The 23,866-nt window shown below is 38.2% G+C and overlaps 1 protein-coding gene across 1 annotated transcript in view; it reads right to left on the bottom strand.

The window, feature by feature from the left end:
- Nucleotides 1–368: 368 nt before the first annotated feature.
- scn1laa (sodium channel, voltage-gated, type I-like, alpha) overlaps nucleotides 369–23,866 on the bottom strand; it is a 56,251-nt gene continuing 32,753 nt past the window's right edge. The window contains exons 13-27 of the mRNA XM_065252333.2: nucleotides 22,647–22,773; nucleotides 21,978–22,216; nucleotides 21,190–21,366; nucleotides 18,928–19,284; nucleotides 18,364–18,786; nucleotides 14,614–14,749; nucleotides 14,256–14,410; nucleotides 12,059–12,232; nucleotides 11,314–11,436; nucleotides 8,775–9,047; nucleotides 8,305–8,358; nucleotides 8,048–8,185; nucleotides 4,667–4,771; nucleotides 4,311–4,581; nucleotides 369–4,215 (exon numbers count right to left, since the gene is read on the bottom strand). Of these exons, the coding sequence (XP_065108405.1) occupies nucleotides 3,023–4,215; nucleotides 4,311–4,581; nucleotides 4,667–4,771; nucleotides 8,048–8,185; nucleotides 8,305–8,358; nucleotides 8,775–9,047; nucleotides 11,314–11,436; nucleotides 12,059–12,232; nucleotides 14,256–14,410; nucleotides 14,614–14,749; nucleotides 18,364–18,786; nucleotides 18,928–19,284; nucleotides 21,190–21,366; nucleotides 21,978–22,216; nucleotides 22,647–22,773 (3,945 nt within the window). The 3' untranslated portion in view covers nucleotides 369–3,022. The remainder of the gene's footprint in view (nucleotides 4,216–4,310; nucleotides 4,582–4,666; nucleotides 4,772–8,047; nucleotides 8,186–8,304; nucleotides 8,359–8,774; nucleotides 9,048–11,313; nucleotides 11,437–12,058; nucleotides 12,233–14,255; nucleotides 14,411–14,613; nucleotides 14,750–18,363; nucleotides 18,787–18,927; nucleotides 19,285–21,189; nucleotides 21,367–21,977; nucleotides 22,217–22,646; nucleotides 22,774–23,866) is intronic.

The following is a 23,866-nucleotide window of genomic DNA, read 5'->3' as shown; positions in this document are numbered from 1 at the left end:
CTTTCACTGAAAATCATGCTGGATAAAATAATGTTAGATCATTGAGTTTTGCGCAAAAGTTGACTTGATAGGAGATGGGGGACAGCAAATAGCAAAACAGAGAATTTTTTTTTTTCACAACATTTTTACTAATGCTCTTTGCACTTTTAGTGGTCTTAGCCTCATCATGTGTGATCAGACGGATGTATCTGAAGAAGTACTATATGATTTACACTTAAAAGGTCATTAGCAGAGAAACAGTGGTTTAGTCCGGATGTGAATCAGATCTAATGCTGAAATGGTGGCTGCAGCTTTAATGTTCCTGTAATTACAGTGGACATGAAGTCTCTGGAGAACAAAGATGATGGCCATAAAACATTTTTCTTTCTCTCAGTAACACTGATATGTGTTTACGAACTGACTTTATGGCATATGTACTTGTGCATGCTTCAGCTACAGAAAAGCGACCTGTTTTTTGCATTATTGCACCCATAAAAGACAGCACTGCTCATTTCAAATGCAGGTTTACAACTCAAGCCAAATGTCAAATTCCCTGACTTTAAATGACGTATGTTCGGGATGAGGTGAGCCTGGATAATATAGTGTACACCAGATTTGATAAAAATTTGATTTTCAAATCATGGAGCCCTGGACCTGGAAACGGCATTCCTTACATTACAATGTAACAATTGGATTACATTTCGGTAAATTGCAACAAAAATTTAAAGCGACAAACTAAAATCCCTGATATTCTATGACTTGGACAAAAATATATAAAATTCCCAAACGTTCAATGTTTTGAAGACCTTAAAATTCCATGATATTTCAGAAATTCCTGCAAAAGGATGTAATCGTTAAATGTGACGGAGAAAGATATTCAAATTGCACTTTTTTTTCTATCTCTCAATCAAACGGCACAAGAAAAATCAGGTATGAGGTATGTGATGATGAGTTTATTATTCTGGCTTGAAGAGCAGACCTATAGCAATATCTTGCATGCAGTTTAACTCACAGACTACAAGCATGATGCATAAAAAAGCTACTGACTTCCGTCGTATGCTAATTTGATATTTGCTTGATATAAATTCATAATATACCTATAATTCATTTTCTCAATACATGACATGGACACATTCACATGGAGCAAATATACAGTGTTTAAGACTCCTTAAAGGAACCCAGTCTCTTTGAAACAAAAGTGATAAAATCCATAGCTATAAAAATGTAAACAAACGCAGAAATGTCTTGTGATCGTGACCAACTGTGTACTCGGTTATAACTCGAGTCTTCTGACATCATAAAGATCGATCTGTACGCCGAACAAAACGACAGTCACTTGATAACAGAAATGTATAAAACTAGAATTGCATTGAGTTTTGCTCCTTTCTTCACACAGTAAACCAAAACACTACAAACGCGCATTTCTTACAATGTTATCTGTAAAAACAAAAATGCATAATACAAATCAAATAGTAATATTTGACAATAACATTTCAGCATAAACGATCACAATGGTTACATTTCCCATATAATTTCAGTCCTGTTTTTGGTCATTTGTATTGTAGCTCGATGGAGATGCATAAATCTTGCAACCGTTCACATTCTCTATATAGATTATAATTCATGGTGTATGACGTATAGAAATGATGCAACAGATTGCATATCCCTACAAAATATTTTAAAAATCACAAAGACATAAAGGCCAACAAACTATTGGCTTTAACATATAAAGCAAGGACACTACATACATTTTGGGAATAATTTACATTAAAGCTTTTGCACGAGCAAACCCTCTTAAAGTGAGACGGCAGAGAAACGACTAAAATTATAAACTGCACAGTTCTCACAGGATAGAGAGCGTTTGCCGTTTCAAATGTAGGGAAGGCACGTAAACGAATGGCTTTCTTCATGTTAAGAGACACCTGAGAGGCAGTCAGCCATTCTGAAATTCCAAGTCGGGAAAAGTCTTTCATGCAATTACATTTCTACTGAAAACCAACAAGCACAACCTCTGGTCTGTAGGAAAACATTTGAAACAACGACATCCAGAAATAAAGGTGTAGGAATGCTAACTTCCTGAATTGAAACTAATTTTGAATTGAGGTAGCGAACGGGACGCAAAATTGCTAAGTAAAATTACAATCCGAAATATATTCAGTGCGAATTAGCAACAAACATGACACACACACAGCATATGGGGTATTTTTAGAAAAATGTCCATTGTGTAGATTATAGCGGCATCTAGCATTAAGACTGTGAATTGCAACCAACGGCTCAGTCCCTCCCTTTCGAAACGCATAGAGAAGCTACGATAGCGCCACAGGACAGACATGTCGTTGTCCGAGACATCGTAGTGACGAAACACACTCTGTAGAGCAGTTTGTCCATTTAGGGCTACCGTAAAAACATGACGGCGCAAAATGGTGACTTCCATGTAAGGGGACCCGCGGTGTATGGAGATAAAAACGTCTCATTTTAAGGAAATAAAAACAATACAGTTCATTGTGTAAGGTCTTTATACACCACTGATAATATAGTTATGTATTTTATATCTAAATTTCTTAATCTATTGTATTAAGTCAATTAAACATCTTGTGTGGTGATGTAGTTGATTCAATTCAAATACCAATTAAATATAAAATATTCGTATTTTGGCCGACCCTAGAAAATGCAACATATTCAGATCATCGTGCAGACTTTGAAAAATCAAACAAACTAAATTCTTTCAAAAAACACAGATTGTACAAGAAATGTCATAAAAATGCAAGACACTGGGTGTAACCCTGAAACGCACAGCACACTAGACAGACCAAAACAGGCTTTATCAACAGCATTTGGTCCATTGCCACATTTAGCCAGCGAGTGAAACGGTTAACCTAGCAGCGTCACTGCCTAACTCAGTTACTCACAGCTCCAGAATAGGCACAAAGTTCAAGTATGCTCAGGCAGAACGGCAACAACATGCCGATGCACGCCGATGACTGCCATTACAGATAACCTTGAAAAGTTGTAAACAATTGTTGTCGTCAACGAAACGTCAATGTCAGTCGTTCTTCCCTGCGTTGTCCTTACCTTCTACTTCTCTCTCACGCTTATCCTTCTCGTATTTGTTTTTGCCGTCCGGTGCCGTGCTGTCATACGACGGCGGAGAGGACGTGGAAGGTGTCAAGTCGGAATTTTCCGAAACGGCAACATCGTTAAAATTCTCGTTGACTACAGACTCTTTTCTCGGGACTTTTCCATTTTGGTGTTTGATCTCTCTGAGCGTATTACTGCCCTTCTTCATGCAACGCCTGATTTTGTGCGTCCTGAAGGCTCTCTGGATCACGGCGGCTGACATATCCTCATGTTTTCTGCGTAGGGTCGTTGTGATGGGCTCGTAAGAAACCTTGGAGGGGTTGGAGGCCATGAAGCGTTCTTCCATTTGTCCACGAAGGACGTCCATTTCACCCCCTTCGCCGAGAACACGTTTGGTGAAAGCGAATAAAATATCCAGACAGTGGATTCGTTCTCCACTCACCATTGGTAAATCCATGGATATCAGTTGCAGTCTGTTGGGTTTGGGAATACGCAGAGGAGGATCGAGTGTGTCGGCGAATTCGGACAAATTGCAGTACTCCACGAACTGCGTAGCTTTAGGGTCGAATTTTTCCCAAACCTCGTAAAATCGGTCAAAGTCGTCTTCGCTTAAAGGTTCGGCGCTCTCCTCGGTGGCCACGCTGAAGTTCTCCAAGATCACAGCGATGTACATGTTCACCACGATCAGGAAACATATAATGACATAGCTGACGAAGAAGAAAATGCCGACGGCAGGGTTTCCGCAGTCGCCCTTAACGTTGCTGCCAATAAAGGTTTTCTTCGGGTCGCAGTCGGGTTCTCCGGTGTTGAGCATCGGCGCCAGAAGACCGTCCCAGCCCGCCGACGTCGTTATCTGAAACAAACACAGCATGCTGTTGCCGAACGTCTCGAAGTTGAACATTTCATCGATGCCATCTGTTTTCTTGACGTATGCGAAGCTTGACATGCCGAAGATGGCGTAGATGAACATGACGAGGAAGAGCAGAAGTCCGATGTTGAAAAGGGCTGGAAGTGACATCATCAAAGCGAACAAAAGGGTCCGTATTCCCTTGGCACCTTTGATGAGACGTAATACGCGACCGATCCGGGCGAGGCGAATTACGCGAAACAAGGTCGGCGAGACAAAGTATTTCTCAATGACATTTGAGAGGCACATTCCTGCAAAGGAATCATTTTTGGTTGTTGATTAAAATGCTTTGTAATGTTTAAAATGCTTTGTTTCCTCTTTTATTAAGTGACTACATTTTACTTACCAACTATAGACAGAATGACCACGATGAAGTCGAACACATTCCAGCCAACGGTAAAGAAGTAATGTCGTAGAGAGAACATCTTCAGCACACATTCGCCGGTAAACAGCACTATGAAGCCAAGATTGATCCAGTACAGTACGCTTTCCATCTCGTTTGACTGATTATCGGTTTCCACCATCATGGTGACCATGTTGAGGCATATAAGTACCATGATGAAAATGTCAAAGGCCTGATTGGTCACAAGGTCAAAGATAAATCCCTGAATCTTGTTCTGTAATAAATGAGAAGGTCGATCAGTTGGAAAATGTGCTAATCGTAAGATATTTTTGAACATAGAAAGAAATAAGATTGCTTACAGCTGGTCGTGGTATGGGTTTTTGAGGTTTCTTGGAGCCAAGCTTCTTCATAGCATTGTAATATTTCTTTTGCTCTTCTGTCATGAAAATATCCTGACCTCCAAAGTAAATAAACAAATAAAAAAATTATTTTGGAGTAAACAGACTGGACACCTTATAGTTAACCACAATTATTTTAATGTAGAATTTTCTGATAATAATAAATCACTTAAAAAAATCATAAAACAGTCACAGTAAAAATTGAAGGTAAAAGATAACATAAATCTCAGAATTGGAACTTCCATCTGTTGCTTTAATGCAGTGGTTCTCAATTGCAGTGGAACTGAATCAGGTGTTCTATATATGGAGACATCTAAAATGTTCTGGGAGGGGGGCCCGAGGACTGGAGTTGACAACCACTGCTTTATTGTCACTAGTACATTCAGTCACCTGTCATTCTCACACCTAGTCAACAAACACAACCACTTAAAGACAACAGACACACCCATATCCAGTCAACAGACACGACCATATACGGTCAACAAAAACACCCACATCCTGTCAACAGACACACCCACATCCAGTCAACAGACACGACCATATACGGTCAACAAAAACACCCACATCCTGTCAACAGACACACCCATATCCAGTCAACAGACACACCTACATCCAGTCAACAGACACGACCATATACGGTCAACAAAAACACCCACATCCTGTCAACAGACACGCCCACATCCAGTCAACAGACATGACATCATCCGGTCAACAAAAACACATGCCCATATCTGGTCAACAGACACAGCCACATCAGGGGCCTATACCATGAAGCCGGTTTAAGTGGATAGCCAGGAAAGTTTAAGATTAATTTGTGCCAACCCTGGGTTTTAGGTACCATGAAAGTAGCGCGGCTTTAATCGGTGTTCGTCGCCATGGTATCTTACGCTGCACGGCTAACCTGCCCTGGGGAAGGTTGTGTTCTGGATTCAAGTTCTGAGCAGTTTGACCAATCAGCTGCGAGCAAAGAAATATATAGCTGACGTAATTACTACACAGCGTATCCGCGCAAAATGTAATTTATTTGTATTTTTTTATTTAACATATTCAAATACAAACATTAAGGCATATTTAACAATCACTATTTTCAGTGTTGATACCGCATTTAAATAAAAAAGAGGAAAAAACTAAGAAAAAAAGGAGGGTGAGGGTCTTAATCTTAAACATCCAAAGCAGAAAGAAGTAGGGGTCTCGGCGCAAATTGTTAGAAGACCACCTCGTGGAGAAAGTTTTTAGTTTTCCCTTGCCCAGTTATTTGTATGAAATTTCCAGGGAAGGAATCTCTTATCTTTGCAAACTTCTAGCCTCACATAAGAAATGTATCACGTTGAATCCGTGCCTTACTGTACCGTAAATGATGTGTATTGCGTTGCGCTTTTTTGCAAGTGGTATATACTTGTATGCGGTCGGTGGGGAAAACACGGTTTGTCGAACCATGCGCAGTGTACATTAATTTAATAAAAGCATATGTCACTTTGAGTAGCCTACCTAAATATATTATACAATGAAGTATGTTTATGTACATGTTATATTAAAAAGAGCAGAGGCAGTATTATTTCGCTCTTGAATTTTTTTTATCTTCATACTTATGTATAATTAACTCATGCTCCTCCGCTAAAAAAATACACTGCTCGTACGTGCTCTCTCTCTTTTCTATTCCGGTTGTTTGTGCCGACGTCACTCTTTTATGTGCACGCGCAGGTGGAGTAATCATAGCCTAAAGATCAAAGCCTGAGTTGACAGAGAAAGTTGATAACCCGCTTCATGGGACCAATAAAGCCTGATTGCATCGGTTTGGTTTTGTCAACTCAAAACCAATCCTGTAACCCCGAGTTTGTTCAGCTACCTTCATAGTATATGCCCCAGGTCAACAAACAAGCCCACATCCGGTCAACAAAAACACCCACATCCAATCAACACACACACATCCAGTCAAAAGACTTGCCCACATCCAGTCAACAGACATGACCATATCCGGTCAACAAAAACACATGCCCATATCCGGTCAACAGAAAGCCCACATCTTGTCAACAGACACAGCCACATTCAGTCAACAAAAACACCCACATCCAGTCAACAGACGCGCCCCCACATTTGGTCAACAGACATGACCATATCCGGTTAACATACACGCCAATATCCGGTCAACAGACACGCCAATATCCTGGCAACAGACATGCCCACATCCGGTTAACGGACATGCCCACATCCGGATAATGCACATGCCCATATCCGGGCAACAGACACGCCCACATTCGGTCAACAGACACTGCCACATTTAGTCAACAAAAACATCCACATCCAGTCAACAGACACGCCCACATTTGGTCAACAGACACGACCATATCTGGTCAACATACACGCCAATATCCGGTCAACAGACAGGTCAATATCCTGGCAAAAGACACGCCCATATCCGGGGCAACACTACGCCCACATCTAGTCAACAAATACACCCACATCCGGTCAACAGACACGCCCACATCCAGTCAACAGACAGGCCCACATTCGGTCAACAGACACAGCCACATTCAGGCAACAATAACACACACATCCAGTCAACAGGCACGCCCACATTCGGTCAACAGACACAGCCACATACAGGCAACAAAAACACCCACATCCAGTCAACAGACATGGCCACATTTGGTCAACAGACACGACCATATCTGGTCAACATTCACGCCAATATCTGGTCAACAGACACGGCAATATCCTGGCAACAGACACACCCATATCCGGGCAACAGACACGCCCACATTCGGTTAATGGACACGCCCACATCCGGTCAACAGACACGCCCACATTCTGTCAACAGACACGTCCTAATTCAGTCAACAAAAATACCCACAACCAGTCAACAGACACGCCCATATTTGGTCAACAGACACAACCATATCTGGTCAACATACACGCCAATATCCGGTCACCAGACACGCCAATATCCTGCCAACAGACACGCCCCCATCCGGGCAACAGACATGCCCACATCTGGTCAACAGACATGACCATATAAGGTCAACAAAAACACCCACATCCTGTCAACAGACACGACCACATCCGGTCAACAGTACGCCCACATTCGGTCAACAGACATGGCCACAAACAGTCAACTCACATGCCAATATAGGTGCAACAGACACGCCAACAGTTAGTTAACAGACACGCCCACATCTGGTCAACAGACATACCCACATACAGACAACAGATACATTCAGACATCTTTTATAAAACCAATGCTTTTATAGAGCTATGTGCACACAAGAAAACATGGAAACAAAAAATGGAAATCGAGATATCACAAGCTACTGGCTTTGACTTAATGCTTTCATTGATACTTATCTTTTTCTTCTGCTGGTTGAAGTTGTCAATAATGACACCAATGAAGAGGTTTAATGTGAAGAAAGCTCCAAGGATGATGAAGATGACAAAATACACATACATATACAGATTCACTTCGTATTTCGGCTGCTCATGTTGCTGTAGGAACAACATAAATCAATATGATTACATGAAATATCAACCTTTGTAAAAAAACAATACATTTGTGCTAAACTAAAATGAATGTTAATTGATTGAGGTCAACAAAAAACACTTACACCACGGGAGTCTACAGCGGCATACATAATGGGCATCCAGCCTTTAAACGTGGCCTTGAAACAAAACAAAATATTAATGTCAAGTAAATCCTAAACAACATTTTGTCATTATGTACTCATCCCAATGTCATTCAAACACCTTCATTTTTTTTTTTTTTTTTGGCTGGGAAATAGACTTTTGTGTTTTTTTACAATCAGAGTGGATGGTGCCAACCAAAAGAATGCAAAAGCATCATTACATAACATACGAACCGGTTTGTTAATAAAAAAATTAAATTAATTATTTCACAATCTGTTGAAAAAGTGTATGCAAACCGCACAGTTTACTATAGGGGTTTGAAGGACACTCGGGTGAGTACATGTCACTATCAAAACGGTTATTAGGATCATTTGGAATTGTTTGAATATAAAAACAAACATAGACATCATCATAAATGTGTGCTTTCATAGATGAAATATATTGCACCCACCACCTGCAGCAGGGCCAGATATCCGTTTCCTACGTTGTCAAAGTTAATCTTCAGATTTTTCCAGCGGGTTTCATTGAACATCTGTTCACATTGCGTGTCATTGTTGACCATTGAAAGAGGCAGCCGTTCGTTTGTGGTACTGTTTACACACTCAAAAAACTTTCCGGCGAAGAAGTTGACACCCACGATGCTAAAAATCAGCCAGAATATGAGACACACCAGCAGGACGTTTATAATGGAGGGGATGGCACCCAGAAGAGCGTTCACGACCACCTGTGTCCAGAAAAATAAACATGAACATAATCATCACACGCTTTGTTTACAGCTTAGTTGAATTATAAATAAATAAGAGTTAAATCAGGGTAATAAAAAGCTCACTTGCTTTAGACCATTCAAACATACGGGTTGGGTGATAAACTAAATATATTGACTATACTGTACTGTATACACTGAAAAAAAATATTCATTCAGTTTACTTAATTTTTTAAGGTAAGTGGTCGCAATCAATTTATTTAAGCTACATTTAAACAAAGATTTTTTTGTTTTGTTTTTCTCATTATTTTTGTTTAAATGTAGCCTAAATAAATTGATTGCGACCACTTAAAAAATTCACATCTTAAAAAATTTAGTAAATTGAATGAATAATTTTTTCAGTGTATTTACAATGGTTTTGTTTGACCATAACAATGATTTGATTTACCCATTAAGATTTTTAACAGCAACAGTTTCTAAACTTATTCTTGTTTTACAATTTAGGCGTCATCCAGATCATATTGTTGTTTTTTTGTATTTTTAGATTGATGCATATAAAATGCTTATGCTGCATTTTATGCTTATAAAAGATTTAAGTATTCACTGACCAAAACCAGTAAAACTTTTGTATTTTTGAAGAAACTTACCCATATTTAAGAGGTAATAAAAAGATAACAAAAGTTTTTTTTAATCAGAGCGTCTATTCTTTTATTTGATATATTGTATGGTTATATATGAAAGATGCACCATCTTTGTTATCAGTGGCGGCCGGTGACATATTTTTTCGAGGGCGCTCGATGCGAAGTTGGTCACAACATGTATGAAGCCCGTCATGTGTGTGGTTCCTTTTTTAAAAATATGTGTTCTGCACGTCAAGAGATCATGGGCCCTATTTTAATGATCTAAGCGCATTGTCTAAATGGGCGTGTCCAATGCCACTTTTGCTAATTTGACGACAGGAAAAATGGTTTGTGCATTGAGCGCACGGTCAAAAAGGGTTGTTCATATTCACCTAATGAGTAATGGGTGTGTTTTGGGCATAATGTGCAATAAACCAATGAGAGTCTCAGCTCTCATCCCCTTTAAAAGCCAGTTGCGCTGGCGCTATTTCTAATCCCTATTAAGATGACGGACTTTGTAAACTGAAAAACTAAGAGGAGGAAGAAGACCCCCAGTTTAAGAATAATGTTAAAATTTTTTGTTGTTTTCATTTTTATTTAAATTTTTATTTTTTGGATTAAAACCTTTAAAAGCCTTTTTCTTTCAGTCATAGAAGTACAAATAGCAGGCTTTTAATTGCTTGAAATGTATTGATATCCTACATAATCATTGTAATCTCATAAAATAATTTGCAAATATGCAAGAAAAGGTTTGTATTCTAAAAATACAAACACGAGATAAAGAATTTACAAAAGCCGAAGCGTTTCAGCACTCGGACAGCGCCATGGGATTTTTAAAAAGCATTACTTAAAAACGGTTCTCATCTCACCATATCCACAGGTACAGTGTCATCATATACAATAAATCCTTAGGGTAGCATTTAAAAAACAGTTGTAAAACAGATGCATTTGTTTAAAGCAAAGCATTTAATTACTTACCAGGCTACAGGTGAAGCAGCTCTTTATGCCTTTCTTATGTCTCATAATCGGTCCTCATTTATGTCCAAGAGACTCAATAATAATATTTTACATTTCAATCTTTCATATTTAAAAGCGATTTTGTGCTGCTGCGCATTATGTATGTGATAAGCAAACACGCGTTGGCGTCCCGTTTATAGCGCATATTACTACTCGCATAATCTCATGCGTAATCAGAGTTTATTGTTAATGGAGTGTCTTGCGTGTATTTTGTGAATGTGAGCGTCTCTTTTACCATAAACACGTGTGCAGGCACTTATTTTGACAAAACACGTGATGCACATGGTTCACATGACGCAACAAACACATATTTTGAAAACACGAACAAAACGTATGACACTCTGAAGTTCCGAACACATATTTTGAATTTGCACCCCACTGCTAAGCTTGTTATTAATATTTTAGGTAATTTTACCACAACATATAACAATGTTAAGCCCTATCTAGCAATCATATGCATGCAGAGGTTAAGTAGAAAATGTATATACATCACAGAATATTCCATTATTTTATATATATTTTCTAAAGACTTTATTTGAGGTATTTTCATATGCAGTGTTTTTGAAACCACATTCAAACAATCTTCAACAAGGTCCTGTATAATCCGGCAGTGCTTTTAACATTACTGTCTACATTATGAGATGTCTTACCCTCATTCCCTCAAAGCGTGAGAGAGCTCGGAGAGGTCTGAAGGCTCTCAGTGTTCGGAGAGATTTGATGGCACTCAACTCTGAGTACTCCAGGGCGTTGGCCACCAGACTGACCAGAGAAACCTAAACACAAACACAGAGGTTATTAGGAGAAAAGCTGGCATATGTGATCTTCCTCATTGTGGTTTCTCCTGGGACAGTGTCTTGTCTAATGTAGAAATGGGAAAGTCAATAATTCACTCGATTTCTGTATAACATAATCTCTCTCACACACAGAACCCAAAAACAATAAACACAAAAAAACTACTTTTTTGTCGTTTGCTCTCAGCTCACACATATTTTTTTAAATAAAGATGCTTCAAGATACAATTAAAGAACTGTTAATACCCAAAGTAGCTTTTTGTTTCACAAAATATTTTTTGTAGTGAATGAAGTTTTTTTTAGATAAAAAAAAGTTTTTTCAATGCTATGGCATCGCTGTGAAGATTGCAATATACACGCGAGTCAAGGACACATTTTTACTTATTCTGCATTAATTTACAGTGTTGTCTTTGCATGTTCGCAAAAAATTTTACTTGTTAAATGTAACTTTTAAGGAACAGTTCACTTTAAAAAATCTCTTTAACCCCCATGCCATTCAGATCTGATATATTTTTTCACTGTGCAATACCAACAACATGTTTACTTTTGCTCCTGTAAGACATAATTGACGGATGACATCAAATTTATGAAAAATAGCACCTACATCAACAATAATAAAGTCCAACCAGCACCAGGCGTTGGTGAAGTATTTGGCAAATCCATACGCGACCCACTTCAACAGCATCTCAAGAATAAAGATGTACGTGAAAACCTTATCCGCATATTCCAGTATGATCTTTACAGTTTTTCTTGAGTCGAGATAAATGTCCTCAAAGGCCTGCAAAACACAGAAAATTTTACACTGATACAGTATGCATTACAACAATAGAGAGTTTACACTTCATAATCATCTTTATTAAAGACACATTTCGATTAAAAATTAATGCTATTCATGTTTAAAATATGTTTTGCCTCTCTATCGCCATCTCTGTTTAAAACATAAAACTTGCATTTTCTTTACATGTGTTAAAGTCAAATACATTTTTAAACTGACATTCTAGTCGGCTCAAATTATAAATTGTTATTATAGGCTTACTGTGGTGCATCGTGGTAAAATAAGGATTTTTGTTTACTTTTATCCAAATTAAGCTACCGATTGCAGCTTTAAGTCTGTGTAAAGTCCGATATTAAATTTGTTCTCAGTTTGTGAAACCACTGAATAATGTGTCATTTACCACACAGCCATATTTAAATGATTAAAAACACCAAATAAATAAAATTAGTTATTAAAATCTTGGAAAAACAGGCTGCATTTTTTTGCTCTGGAATGCTGGGGGCGTGTCCGCTGTCAGCGCTGAAGCCATACCCACTCGTGGGAACGCTGCCGTCTCCTAAAGGAAAACACCACTGTTTTTCAATATTTTACTATGTTCTTACCTTAAATTAGATGAATTAATGCAAACCTTTCTTTTTTCAATGCGTGCACTTAATCTTTGTACAGCGCCTTGTGAATGTGTTAGCATTTAGCCTAGCCCCATTCATTCCTATGGCTCCAAACAGGGATGAATTTAGAAGCCACCAAACACTTCCATGTTTTCCCTGGGTCGTTCTACAGAAAAGGTGGAATTCGGCTGATGGAAATGCCCAAAACTTCTTTAATAGCATTAATTAACTTGTCAAATCTATGAATCAGCAAAACGGGGAGCTTAATCTATGTTTAACTTTTTAATACATTTTAATAAAAAATCCATGACGTTGTATCTTCAATACCTGACAAAATGAGAATATAATAATAGATAATGATGAATATGATAAAACTTACAAACTTCAACATTTTTCCATCTTGTTTTGTTTTTATGCTTTTATGTTGGTCAGTTAAAGGAATAGTGCTTAGGAAATACTCATTAGAGAAGTAACACCAATGATGGTAACACCAATGACGGTAACGCCAATGACAATTTACAGAAAAAAAAAACATTTTAACAAAATGGCTACCATTAGCCATGTGCTATTTCATCAAAGATGTAACAATCACATAATATTCAGTATAATGTATTTTTATGTAAAGATCTTCCCAGCTATCAAAAAGAGTAACACTAATGACATCCAAAAATCTTATCTCAAAATTCTTAGATATGATCAAAGGGACAGGGCAATTTTCAGGACCAGACATTTAAAAAAAGGTTAAAAAATGAAAAAATTAAAATTAAATAAATAAACTCTCTCATCATTTTAAGGACAGTCTATATTTATTAAATATATATCATTATGGGATTATTGGGTCAAATTAAATTATTAAGGGGTCTGCAAAAGCAAGGGACAAGCATTTCCAACTTTTTTGTAGAATGACCCCCCTATTTAAAGACTGTTACATGAGTAGTTACACGAGAAAGTGTGGTGGCACAAAATAAAGCTTTTGTTTGGAGCCATAGGAATGAATGGGGCTAGGCTAAATGCTAACACATTCAAGAAGCGCTGAAAAAAGATTAAAAGTGTATGCACTGAAAAAGATAGGTATGTATTAATTCATCTAAGTTGAGGTAAGAAGATCATACAATATTGAAAAACTGTAGTGTTTTTCTTTAACTTTCAAATATTGCTACAACCTGTATGGACTGGCATTGTGTTAGGGGCGGGGCTATGATTGTTTTAGCCCCGCCCAAATAATCCTGAAGACAGAAATGTGGAAAAACTGTTTAACGCTTTAATTCCACGATTCATACTACATAGTTTACAGACTTTGTAACGTGTGTCAACAATACTTTTCTAACATTTATAATGTTATATGAAATGACTTTACATGGACTTTAAATGTCAATAAAACACAATAAACTATTTTAACATTGTAAAATGTCCCTTACCAGTGCCCCACTGCTGAGCAGGATCATAAAGACGATGAATGTCTCGAACCAGCTATGCTCTACTATGTTGTAGCAAGCCTGTCTCAGCGTCCACCAGGTCTTCCAGAAGCCCTTGTCAACATTCACCTGGCAGCACGGACACCTCCGGACACACCCTGCACAACCACACAGCTTACAATATTCAAATTGATTTACTCGGGGGAATCTTCACTTACAAAAGGTACTATGGTATTGTGTTAGCAGGGCACAAACTAATGCTTTTTGGCTCTATCATACTTTCTTTTTAAGTTAGAGGAATACTTTTTACACAATCACTTTTATACTTCCTTTGCATAATAGCAAATTATTAATGCCTCACCGGCTGTAAAACAAGCATCTGGGTCTGTAGATTCCTCCTTGTCAAAGTCTACAGAAACTTCTCCGTCTTGTGTTACATGTCCAGGGTGCCTGAGGTCCACTGTGCTACCCTCAGAGGAGCTTATGTCACTTAGCTTCTGCAAAAGAAGCACAGATGCACAACACGTTACTAAGGCAACGTCTCCGGTCGTCGAGGGGATAACAGTGATAGAGTCGATCATTTTGGCTGGGTCGTTCAACAAGCCAGAGATACTGTATGAGACTTGGCTTAACTCACTTCATGAGCTTAGATGTTTTGGTAATCTAGACTACACCTAAAATTGACATCCTCGGGTGTAGGGACTATCGCAGTATCTGACAAGTCTTGCTTTTTTTGACCTAAATACACAGTAAATAAATTCCTCTAGTACATTTTTGTTTTCTGATATTAAAACGCAAGTTTGTTAAGTACATTCTACAAGTGTTAAAAAAAGCCTGGATTTCCCCTTTTAGCCATTCTTATGCTACATACACACCAAACGCGTGGCATCTTGTTATTCGCTCTAGATTACTCACAGGATTTAACTTTGTGTCATGCGAATTTTTCGCTCGAGTTGAATATTTCAACGCGCTCGAGGTGAATAGCGCGTGTTTTCACGGCAAACGCACCGCCCATATTGCGTCATTCGCATCGCCCCATGCGAGGACACGTCTGATCGCGTCTTTGCATTGACTTTGTATGTAATCGACCTGCACAAATTGTTGAACTCGCGTCTGGTGTAAACCCACAGTTACATAGAGTAAATGGAAACTTCCCTTCCCTATTTGCTAGGGATGCTTCGATCGATGGGCCAATAATGCGTGCTATGTTTCTCAATGAATTATGGTGAAATGCCACTACATCCAAAAGCCAGGGGGCGTTCTCGTGCAGAAACTCAAAATGCGCTATAGACAAAGAACAATACACACGCAACTGTGATGACACGAAGCTCCATGAAATGGCTAAAGGATATATTTATATTGCTGTTCTTCAAATCTTTTCAGGTATTTTCATGATAATAAAGAATATGTTTAATAATTATTTTTGACGAGTGTTGCTTTTTCAAATGCATGTTATAAACGACTCAAACTAACAGTGATTTTAGATCGATAAGAACTTACTGATCAAAAGCCGTAGTACATGAAATAGCTGTAATTGGATCGGCTATCCGATTCAGAAATGTGATCGGCCACGTATTATTAGTGGAGATCGGGACATCCCTACTATTTGCTTAGAAACTGGGCTATTTTGCTTTATCGATATATACCACAATGCAATGGTTTGTTTGTGGCCTCTAGCATCCAATGATCCAATTGGTCTGAATGTGTAGCATCTTAAAAAAAAAAATTCCATTGTAAGACAATTTCCTGAATTAAGATAGCCCCTCCCCAAAGGACACAGCATGAGTTCGCCATGTGAGCCCGGGAAAACAACTCTCCACAATTCACAGTGGACTTCCTACCGAGAGCCCATTTGGTTTTCAAAGATCACACCTTAGGGTGTCATACATTTGTATTTTCATTCTCTCAAAGCAAACTGTATATGAAATGCCACATTCTTCATACACAAAGAATCTAAAACTGTTCTTAGTTGTTTATATTGAAATACCTCATTGCAAGTGGTTACAATGGTCTCACTCATATAACAACAGAATTCAATGTTAAAGTATAGGTGAAACTTCATTCAATGTTGATAGACACCTCCCATTCTAAGCATAAACCAATCACCCACTGTATACAAATTAAGGACAGCCCTTAGTTTTACAACAACCAATCAGTACCAAACTCCTATATGCTTTGTTCTCTGGTTATTTAAGGAGATGTGTAGAAGACTCAGATGGGACTTTCGATATCTAGAAATGCACCCCCATGATGCTGTATCCTAGCCTAGAAATCTAGACGCACCCTAGAGGCCGCAAAATATATTTGCTGCCAGGGTTTAGTCTAGGCACTCACAATACACTTAACAGCTCCAAAAACCAAAATTTGGTCAGGCCAATCACATCGTGTGTAGCGTCTGTGGGGCGGGCTTAACATGATGACGACAGAGCTGCAACGGTTCCTACTTAAAAACAAAGAATGGCTGCTGCTGCTGGCGAACAGCTTTCTTTTGAAGCGGCTTTGGCCGCGACTCTGGAGGAATTAGACTTATGTTTTTCTTTGAGAGAAGAGCAAATAACCCTACTGAAGTCCTTTTTAAGCAAGAAAGATGTGTTTGGAGTTTTGCCGACTGGTTACGGTAACTACGTCACCTTCTTCGTTGCTCTGATTGGTCATAGCGCTATCCTATTGCGTGCAGAGGCATTTTGAGGGACAACCTTATATCCCGCCCCTTGCATTGAGCCGTTTGTGTGAAGAGTTGCCAGACCTTACATCTTGATGTAGGTCTGGCTAACCAGGCTAGCTGTATCCTTGATATAGCTTACATAATGAATTCTGACACTGGTCAGTATTCACTTCTCTAGCTTTTACGCCCGCGGCCAGCGTATGTTTTCAATTGTTTTCAATGGAAGCGCTGTGTTTTTTTTAAAAAAGCTAGCAGCTAGCGTTTTTTTTTTACATGCTAAAAGCCGGTGCTTGGGGTTTTTTTACGCGCTCAGTGCGAGAGAAAAATTTTGAAAAATATTCAACCTTGGGGGAAAAGCTAGTGTTGATTACAATGCTTACAACATTATAAATTAGCGATTAGCCAACAGGCTAATATCCAAAACAGATATTATGTACACAATGCGCTATACTCATCTCAAATTCGGTCATATGTCCCTTCTTATTTCAACAAATCGATGATTTCTGAGGTACTTGTCCTGTGGAAATTTGTAAAATGATGTATTTTCTGTTTTGACGGTTGAATGACCAGCATCCCGGTACAAAACAATAGGTTAAAGCGCTCACTCTGGACGTCTATCCCTCACAGCCTCGTTTTGGAATCAACATGGCAGTGGAATGAATAAGGCGTATGCCAAACTATACGTTTTGAATGCTTATATCTTCTAATTGAGCATTTTGTGTGCGTTTTGGGCCACACCAGTTTATATACATTTATAAGCCTAATGTATTTTTACTAAAAGAAAAAAAAGGAAATTTTGATTTCATGAGGCCTTTAAAGTAAAGGTATCATATTAACAGTGGTTCTAGGACAAAGTAGAAGGGTATAAATGATCAAAAAGACAGACTGACATAATATAACAGCACACAGCTTCACCTATCTGTTTTCCAGCATAAGGAATACTCGTATCTGATAGTAAAGAAGATGGCTAACATTCACACTAGGCCTTAAATGGCAGATAATGGGATCTTGGGACTGATATTTCACTGCTACTCTGACACCTCTCCCATAAAGGGTCCGGTTACATAAGTGTTGACGTAATCCACAATGCACTTATCGCAAATTACCTCGACCCGAGAGAAACTTGACCAGCGCTGTATCGCAAATCTCAGAAGCCCCCCTTGACCAGTAAGGCAGGACTCCGCCCATAAGTGGTGATGCCATGAACGAGTGTTTGTTTTGGGAACAAATTGTCATCATTGATAAAGACAGTGATCATAGTGATGATCCTGTATTTGTTAAATTTTTAAGTGGGATTTCAGGAATGGGGGTTAAAATTAGGAGTTTAGAAAGAAACTCAAAGCTTTCCGTCCCTTTCTGTCAATTAATCAACATGTCATGTGATTTAATTTAGTGGTGAACTTTGGTTTGTAAATTTGTGTGCATTTGGGTCTTCAAACATCATACCTCTTTGTCTTCCTCCAGGTCCGAGGAGAGACTGCTGAAGTCCTCAGTGTTTAGGCACTCAAAATCAGACTCCTCTTCAGCTATCGGGACACTGATGGTCAAGCTCGGGTTGCTGATAATAAGCTCAGTTTCACTTGCAGTGTCTGTTACTGTTGTTTTTTGCAACAGTTCTAACGCGGTATGGTTGGCATTATCGTTCACTTCCTTGCTGTCGTTTGCATGCACCGATTTCCTTTTCTTCTTCCTCCTTTTCACACAGCCACTCGAGAAGAAACTGTGCAGACGCACTTTAACAAAAGCGAACGCGTTCTTGATTCGACCGACGGCTATCTGCAGGTTGTTTTTTTCAACTTCCTCGCCTGTGACCGTAAGGTTGTCAGCGCTGAAGGAGCTGAGCAGAAGAGCTAGGAACAGATTCAAAACCTACAAGGAACACAAGCATGGTGGAAACCAACCACAGTTAATGCTTTTATTGCCAAAATGAATGTTGATCCAGCTATAATACCCACACACTTTGACCTTATTCATATCAAATCATTTAAAAACAGACCATACTCTACTTACCACCAGATTTCCGATCACCATGACCATCATGAACACAATTAAGCACATGGGTTGTCCTGCCACCTGCATACAATCCCACATGGTCTCGATCCACTCGCCGCACAGCACCCTGAATACGATCAGGAACGAATGGAAAAAATCATTCATGTGCCAGCGTGGAAGGGTGCAGTCATCTGAAATCTTACACACGCAGTCGCCATAGTTCTTCCCGAACAGCTGCATGCCCACAACGGCGAAGATGAAGACGATGATGGCCAGCACCAGTGTCAGATTGCTCATGGCGCCAAGCGAGTTGCCGATGATCTTGATCAGCATGTTGAGAGTCGGCCAGGACTTTGCTAGTTTAAAGACCCTCAGCTGGGATAACAAACAGGATAAAAATGATTTTACATTTCCGAGATGAATTTTATTGCTCAAAGTTTGCTCTTTTTAGCTCTTCAAAAAGAGTTGAGTTTCTTGGCAAAGTTATAAACACTACTGAGATCTGGATCTCAGTGAAACATCTAAAAAACAGAAGAGTTAAGACTTAAGGGCTTGTTATAGTTGTGCGTAGGTCCTATGGCATAGACGCAACAGCATAGGTTACAAGTCGGTTTTCATTTATACTTTTGCGTTTCTTTTATTCTTTTACTTTTTGACTTTTTTACCTGATGGTAGGGGTTCTAGTGGACCAATCACAGCGCTTGTGGTTCGCGTAGAACTGAAGCGCTGTTAAACATTTGTCGAGGTGCACGTCAGGTTATGCAGAACTACGCAGGGGCTACGGACAACCGCCGTAGCTAAGGCGTAGACCTTATGCACGACTATAAATTGGACTTAAGTTTCGCATACGTCATGCGTGACCTTTCGTCATGATTACGTAATACGTAAGGTCAGGCTGGTGCATCACACAGCTAGTGCAAGACGAGAAGTTGTGTTTAAAAAGTTCTTCTTTTTTGACAAAAATTATGATCGTTTCGCTAGATAAGATCCTTACACTACAAAAAATATTTTCTTACAATGTATTTTTGTCTTTTTTGTTTCAGAAATTCTTTTTGTCCTGTTTTCAGTAAAAATATCTAAATATTTTTAAAATAAGATGCTTTTTCTTGATGAGCAAAACGACCCAAGAAAATAAGTCTAGTTTTTAGACCAACAATATCAAATTTAAGTGATTTTGTGCATAAAACAAGCAAAAAAATCTGGCAATGGGGTAAGCAAAAAAATCTTGAAAATTTTTCTTGAAAACTAAAGAAAGATTAGTTTTACTACAGCAGATTTTGCTTGTTTTATGCATTAAAATTACTTAAATTTGATCTTTTTGGTCTAAAAACTAGACTTATTTTCTTGAGTCGTTTTGCTCATCAAAACATCTTAATTTAAGAATTTTAAGATATTTTTACTTAAAACAAGACAAAAATACTAAGAACATTTTTTCTTGAAAATATTTTTTTGCAGTGTGTATGCCTCGGTTGCAATTTTAAACTGCATTGAAACTGTAAAATGTTGAGGTCCACTAAAGTCCACTTAATGGAGAAAAATTTAATGTTTTCTTCTAAAAAAAAATATTTCTTCTCGACTGAAAAAAAAACATAAACATCTTGGATGATATGGGGGTGAGTAAATTATCAGGATTTTTTTATATAAAAGTGGAATAATCCTTTAAATCTCCAAATAATCTCACTGTTGTATAGGAGAAACCAGTAAGATATAAGAGTACTAAATTAATATCTAATAAAAATAGGCAAAAAAACATACACTGTAAAAAGATTTCGTAGAAATTACAGTATTATTGGCAGCTGGTTGCCAGTAACTTACTGTAGATTTAAATGTATGTTAATTACCTGCAACAGTTTTTAAAAAGTTAAATGAACATTAAACATTAGCAAGGCTTTATCTTTGCAGAATAAAACTAAAATAACAGCATCAAGCAAAGCATGCTGGAAAACAAAATATGAAGGAAAAAAACAGAAAAAGGTTGATGATGATTTTTGGTTCCCAGAATGCTTTGCATAAAGCTGTTATTTCGTATTTTTATTCTGTAAAACGAAGACTTGTTAATGTTTAATGTTCATTTAACTTTGAACAAACTGTTGTCATTAAATAACAGAAATTTCAATTTACAGTAAGTTACTGGCATCCAGCTGCCAGTAATACTGTAATTTCTACGGAATCTTTTTACAGTGTATGTTATATGCTGCCTAGCTTTTCAAATAGCCATTGTGTCCAATGCCTTAAAATGCCACCTGCAGATTTGTCACAATGATATCAAGACGCTCTTACCAGCCGAAACGGCCTCAGAATTCCCATTCCAGACAAGACTTTCTGAAGGGAAAGCTCCAGAAGACTCAAAGTGACTATGACGCTGTCAAAGATATTCCAGCCTTCCTGAAAATACGTATATGGGTCCAAAGCAATGATCTTTAAAATCATTTCTGCTGTAAAGATGCCTATAAACACCTGTGGGAAAGTAGACGATTACAACAATTTAATAATGTAAACTTTTATTACACCCTAAATGCATGTCAGTAAGCACTTATGACCCATTTTGGTTTGGTTTTTGTTAAAAAAGTGTCACATTTGAAGACTCTTAAAATCTATTTCAGGGTTTCCCGCAGCACTTTGCAGTTCGGGCGGCCCGCCTAAGCTGGGAAACCCTACCGCCTTAACTAGGTTGTCAAAAAAATTTTCAAGCAATTTTGCATTTAAAAGACGTCTAATAGCCGTCCAAAAACAGACAAGATGTCTAGGCTTAATCAAGGCAAAATCTAGGCTGTCACTGAAAATATAATAGACGTCTAAGCATAGCTTAAAAATAAATAAAACAAAAAAATAAATGAAACCAAAAAAGCTTGTAATTACTTTTGACATGATGGAGCATCAGTCATCTCACAATACGACATCTAACCAAATTCAAGTTTATTTGGCTAGAAATGGTTTACTCATAGCCAGACTATATTGGGTTTATAGTTAACCTATAGCTTATCAGATCCTTATTCATTATGTGTTTAATGCTTGTGGTAGATGTGCTGTAGCCAATTTACTGTAATTTCCTGTTAAACAGCACTTACTAGATTGCCAGTAGAAAGGATGTTTGCGAAATCGTTTTTCATCGGATAATACTCCATGGCCATAAACACTGTGTTTATCACAATACAAATAGTGATGAAGAGGTCTGCAAAAGGGTCCATCACAATCATGTGGACAATATCCTTGATCTTCAGCCATGTGGGGGAGCAATCCCAGATCAGATAGGTTTCCGCAAACTCGTACCACCAATCCATGCACTTCTGCTTCCACACGTCCATCGCTGCCACGTTCAAAAGAGAAACAGACAATGCAGAAATCAGTCTAAATTTCAAGCTGTATATTGCACGTTGTTTCTCTATGCAAATGCTGCAAGCAGGGATTTTGTTAAATAAAAAAGTTTTACCCCCTTTGCACGTTGCTTCTCTATGCACACGTTGCAAGCGGGGATTTCGTTAAAGGAAAGGTTTCCCCCAATATAAAAATCACTATAAAGTGTTGCTGCATACCAAAGTGTCACCGTGAACATTCTTCAAAAAATATTGCATGCTACGATATTAAAAAACATGACAGGTTTAGAACGACATGCAGGTGAGTTTTCTGTTTTTGGTGAACTATTCCTTTAAAGTGCATTTACATGCGAAAGATCAACAAGTATCCCTCACACTCAGTTTCTTCAAAGTGTGTTCGTCTAGGGTTTACGGTTTCCTTACAGTCAGAAGGGTTGTTTGAGCCGCTGGCAATGCTCAGAGCTCTCTTGCGTGCTGATTGGTCGTGTAGAAGAGATCGCGAAAAGCGCTGTGAGTTGCATCTTCCTCTGTTTTCTTCATCCGTGTCCGCCTGTAAAAGACAAATGAAGTAAACGCAACTTTTCTAAACAGCCTATCCTTCTGGTTTCACACATAAGGCTAAATGTTTGAGCTGTCTCAACTGAAGTAATGTTTTGTTAATAAAATATGCTTAAATATCTTAAGCTAAATTTAGCTAAGCCTTGTGCTGTGAAACCAGGCCTTTCTGTTCGTAATATTTTACATTAAATCCTACTTATTGCGTCATTGGTAAGCAGGATTTCAGGCAGGGAGGAGAAGGCATGGCAACAATTCATATTCACACAAAATCATTCATATAATGACCATTAATATTAAACATTAAACTAGAGATGTTTCTTTACATTTGATTGACAGGATATATCTGCCATGACCATTGGCCGTTTTAAGCTGAAAAAGTGCTTTTTTCGAAGATACCGATTATCAGATAATATATCGGTGCATCTCTAGTAGGGGTGGGCCGAGCCAATATACCATATCGATATTGGCCAAAAAAAATGGTATACGTTGGTATCAGTATTGACAAATACTCAAGGTTGTGGTATCGACAACGGTATCAGACATGAAAAAGTGGTATCAGCCCAGCCCTAATCTCTATAGAGAACTAATGAACGGTGTACATGTTATTTGTTTAACATTTTTATAAATGGACATGCTTTAAATACATGCTTTAATAGCCCTGCTGAAAAAAACAATAAAACCATTTACCACCTTAATGATTTCCATTAAAATACCAATAGGAACCATTAGCTTTTACCATTAAAACCACTAAACTGTAGTGTGTTATGGGCCATATTCCATTAGAACCAATACATAGAACCAATATATACCATTAGAGACCAACAAAAACCAATACACTGTAGTGTGTTTTGGGCCAAATTCCATTAGAACCAATAAAATTCCCAATAAAACCATTAGAATTTTCCGTAATGGTTTTATTGTTTTTTCAGCAGGGAGAAACAGAAACACTTGTGGGAAGGAAAAATGGAAGGCCAGAAAAAGCCATTTCTCCATTTCAAGGTTGCAGGATTTGTGTCATTTGTAATTTATGTCTGTCTCCATGCATTGGAAATTGAACAAACTTATTCCACAACACTCACAGTTAT

Source organism: Paramisgurnus dabryanus, chromosome 15 (assembly GCF_030506205.2).
Source record: "Paramisgurnus dabryanus chromosome 15, PD_genome_1.1, whole genome shotgun sequence".
NCBI classification, from domain to species: domain Eukaryota; kingdom Metazoa; phylum Chordata; class Actinopteri; order Cypriniformes; family Cobitidae; genus Paramisgurnus; species Paramisgurnus dabryanus.
This window is presented reverse-complemented; position numbering and strand designations above follow the sequence as displayed.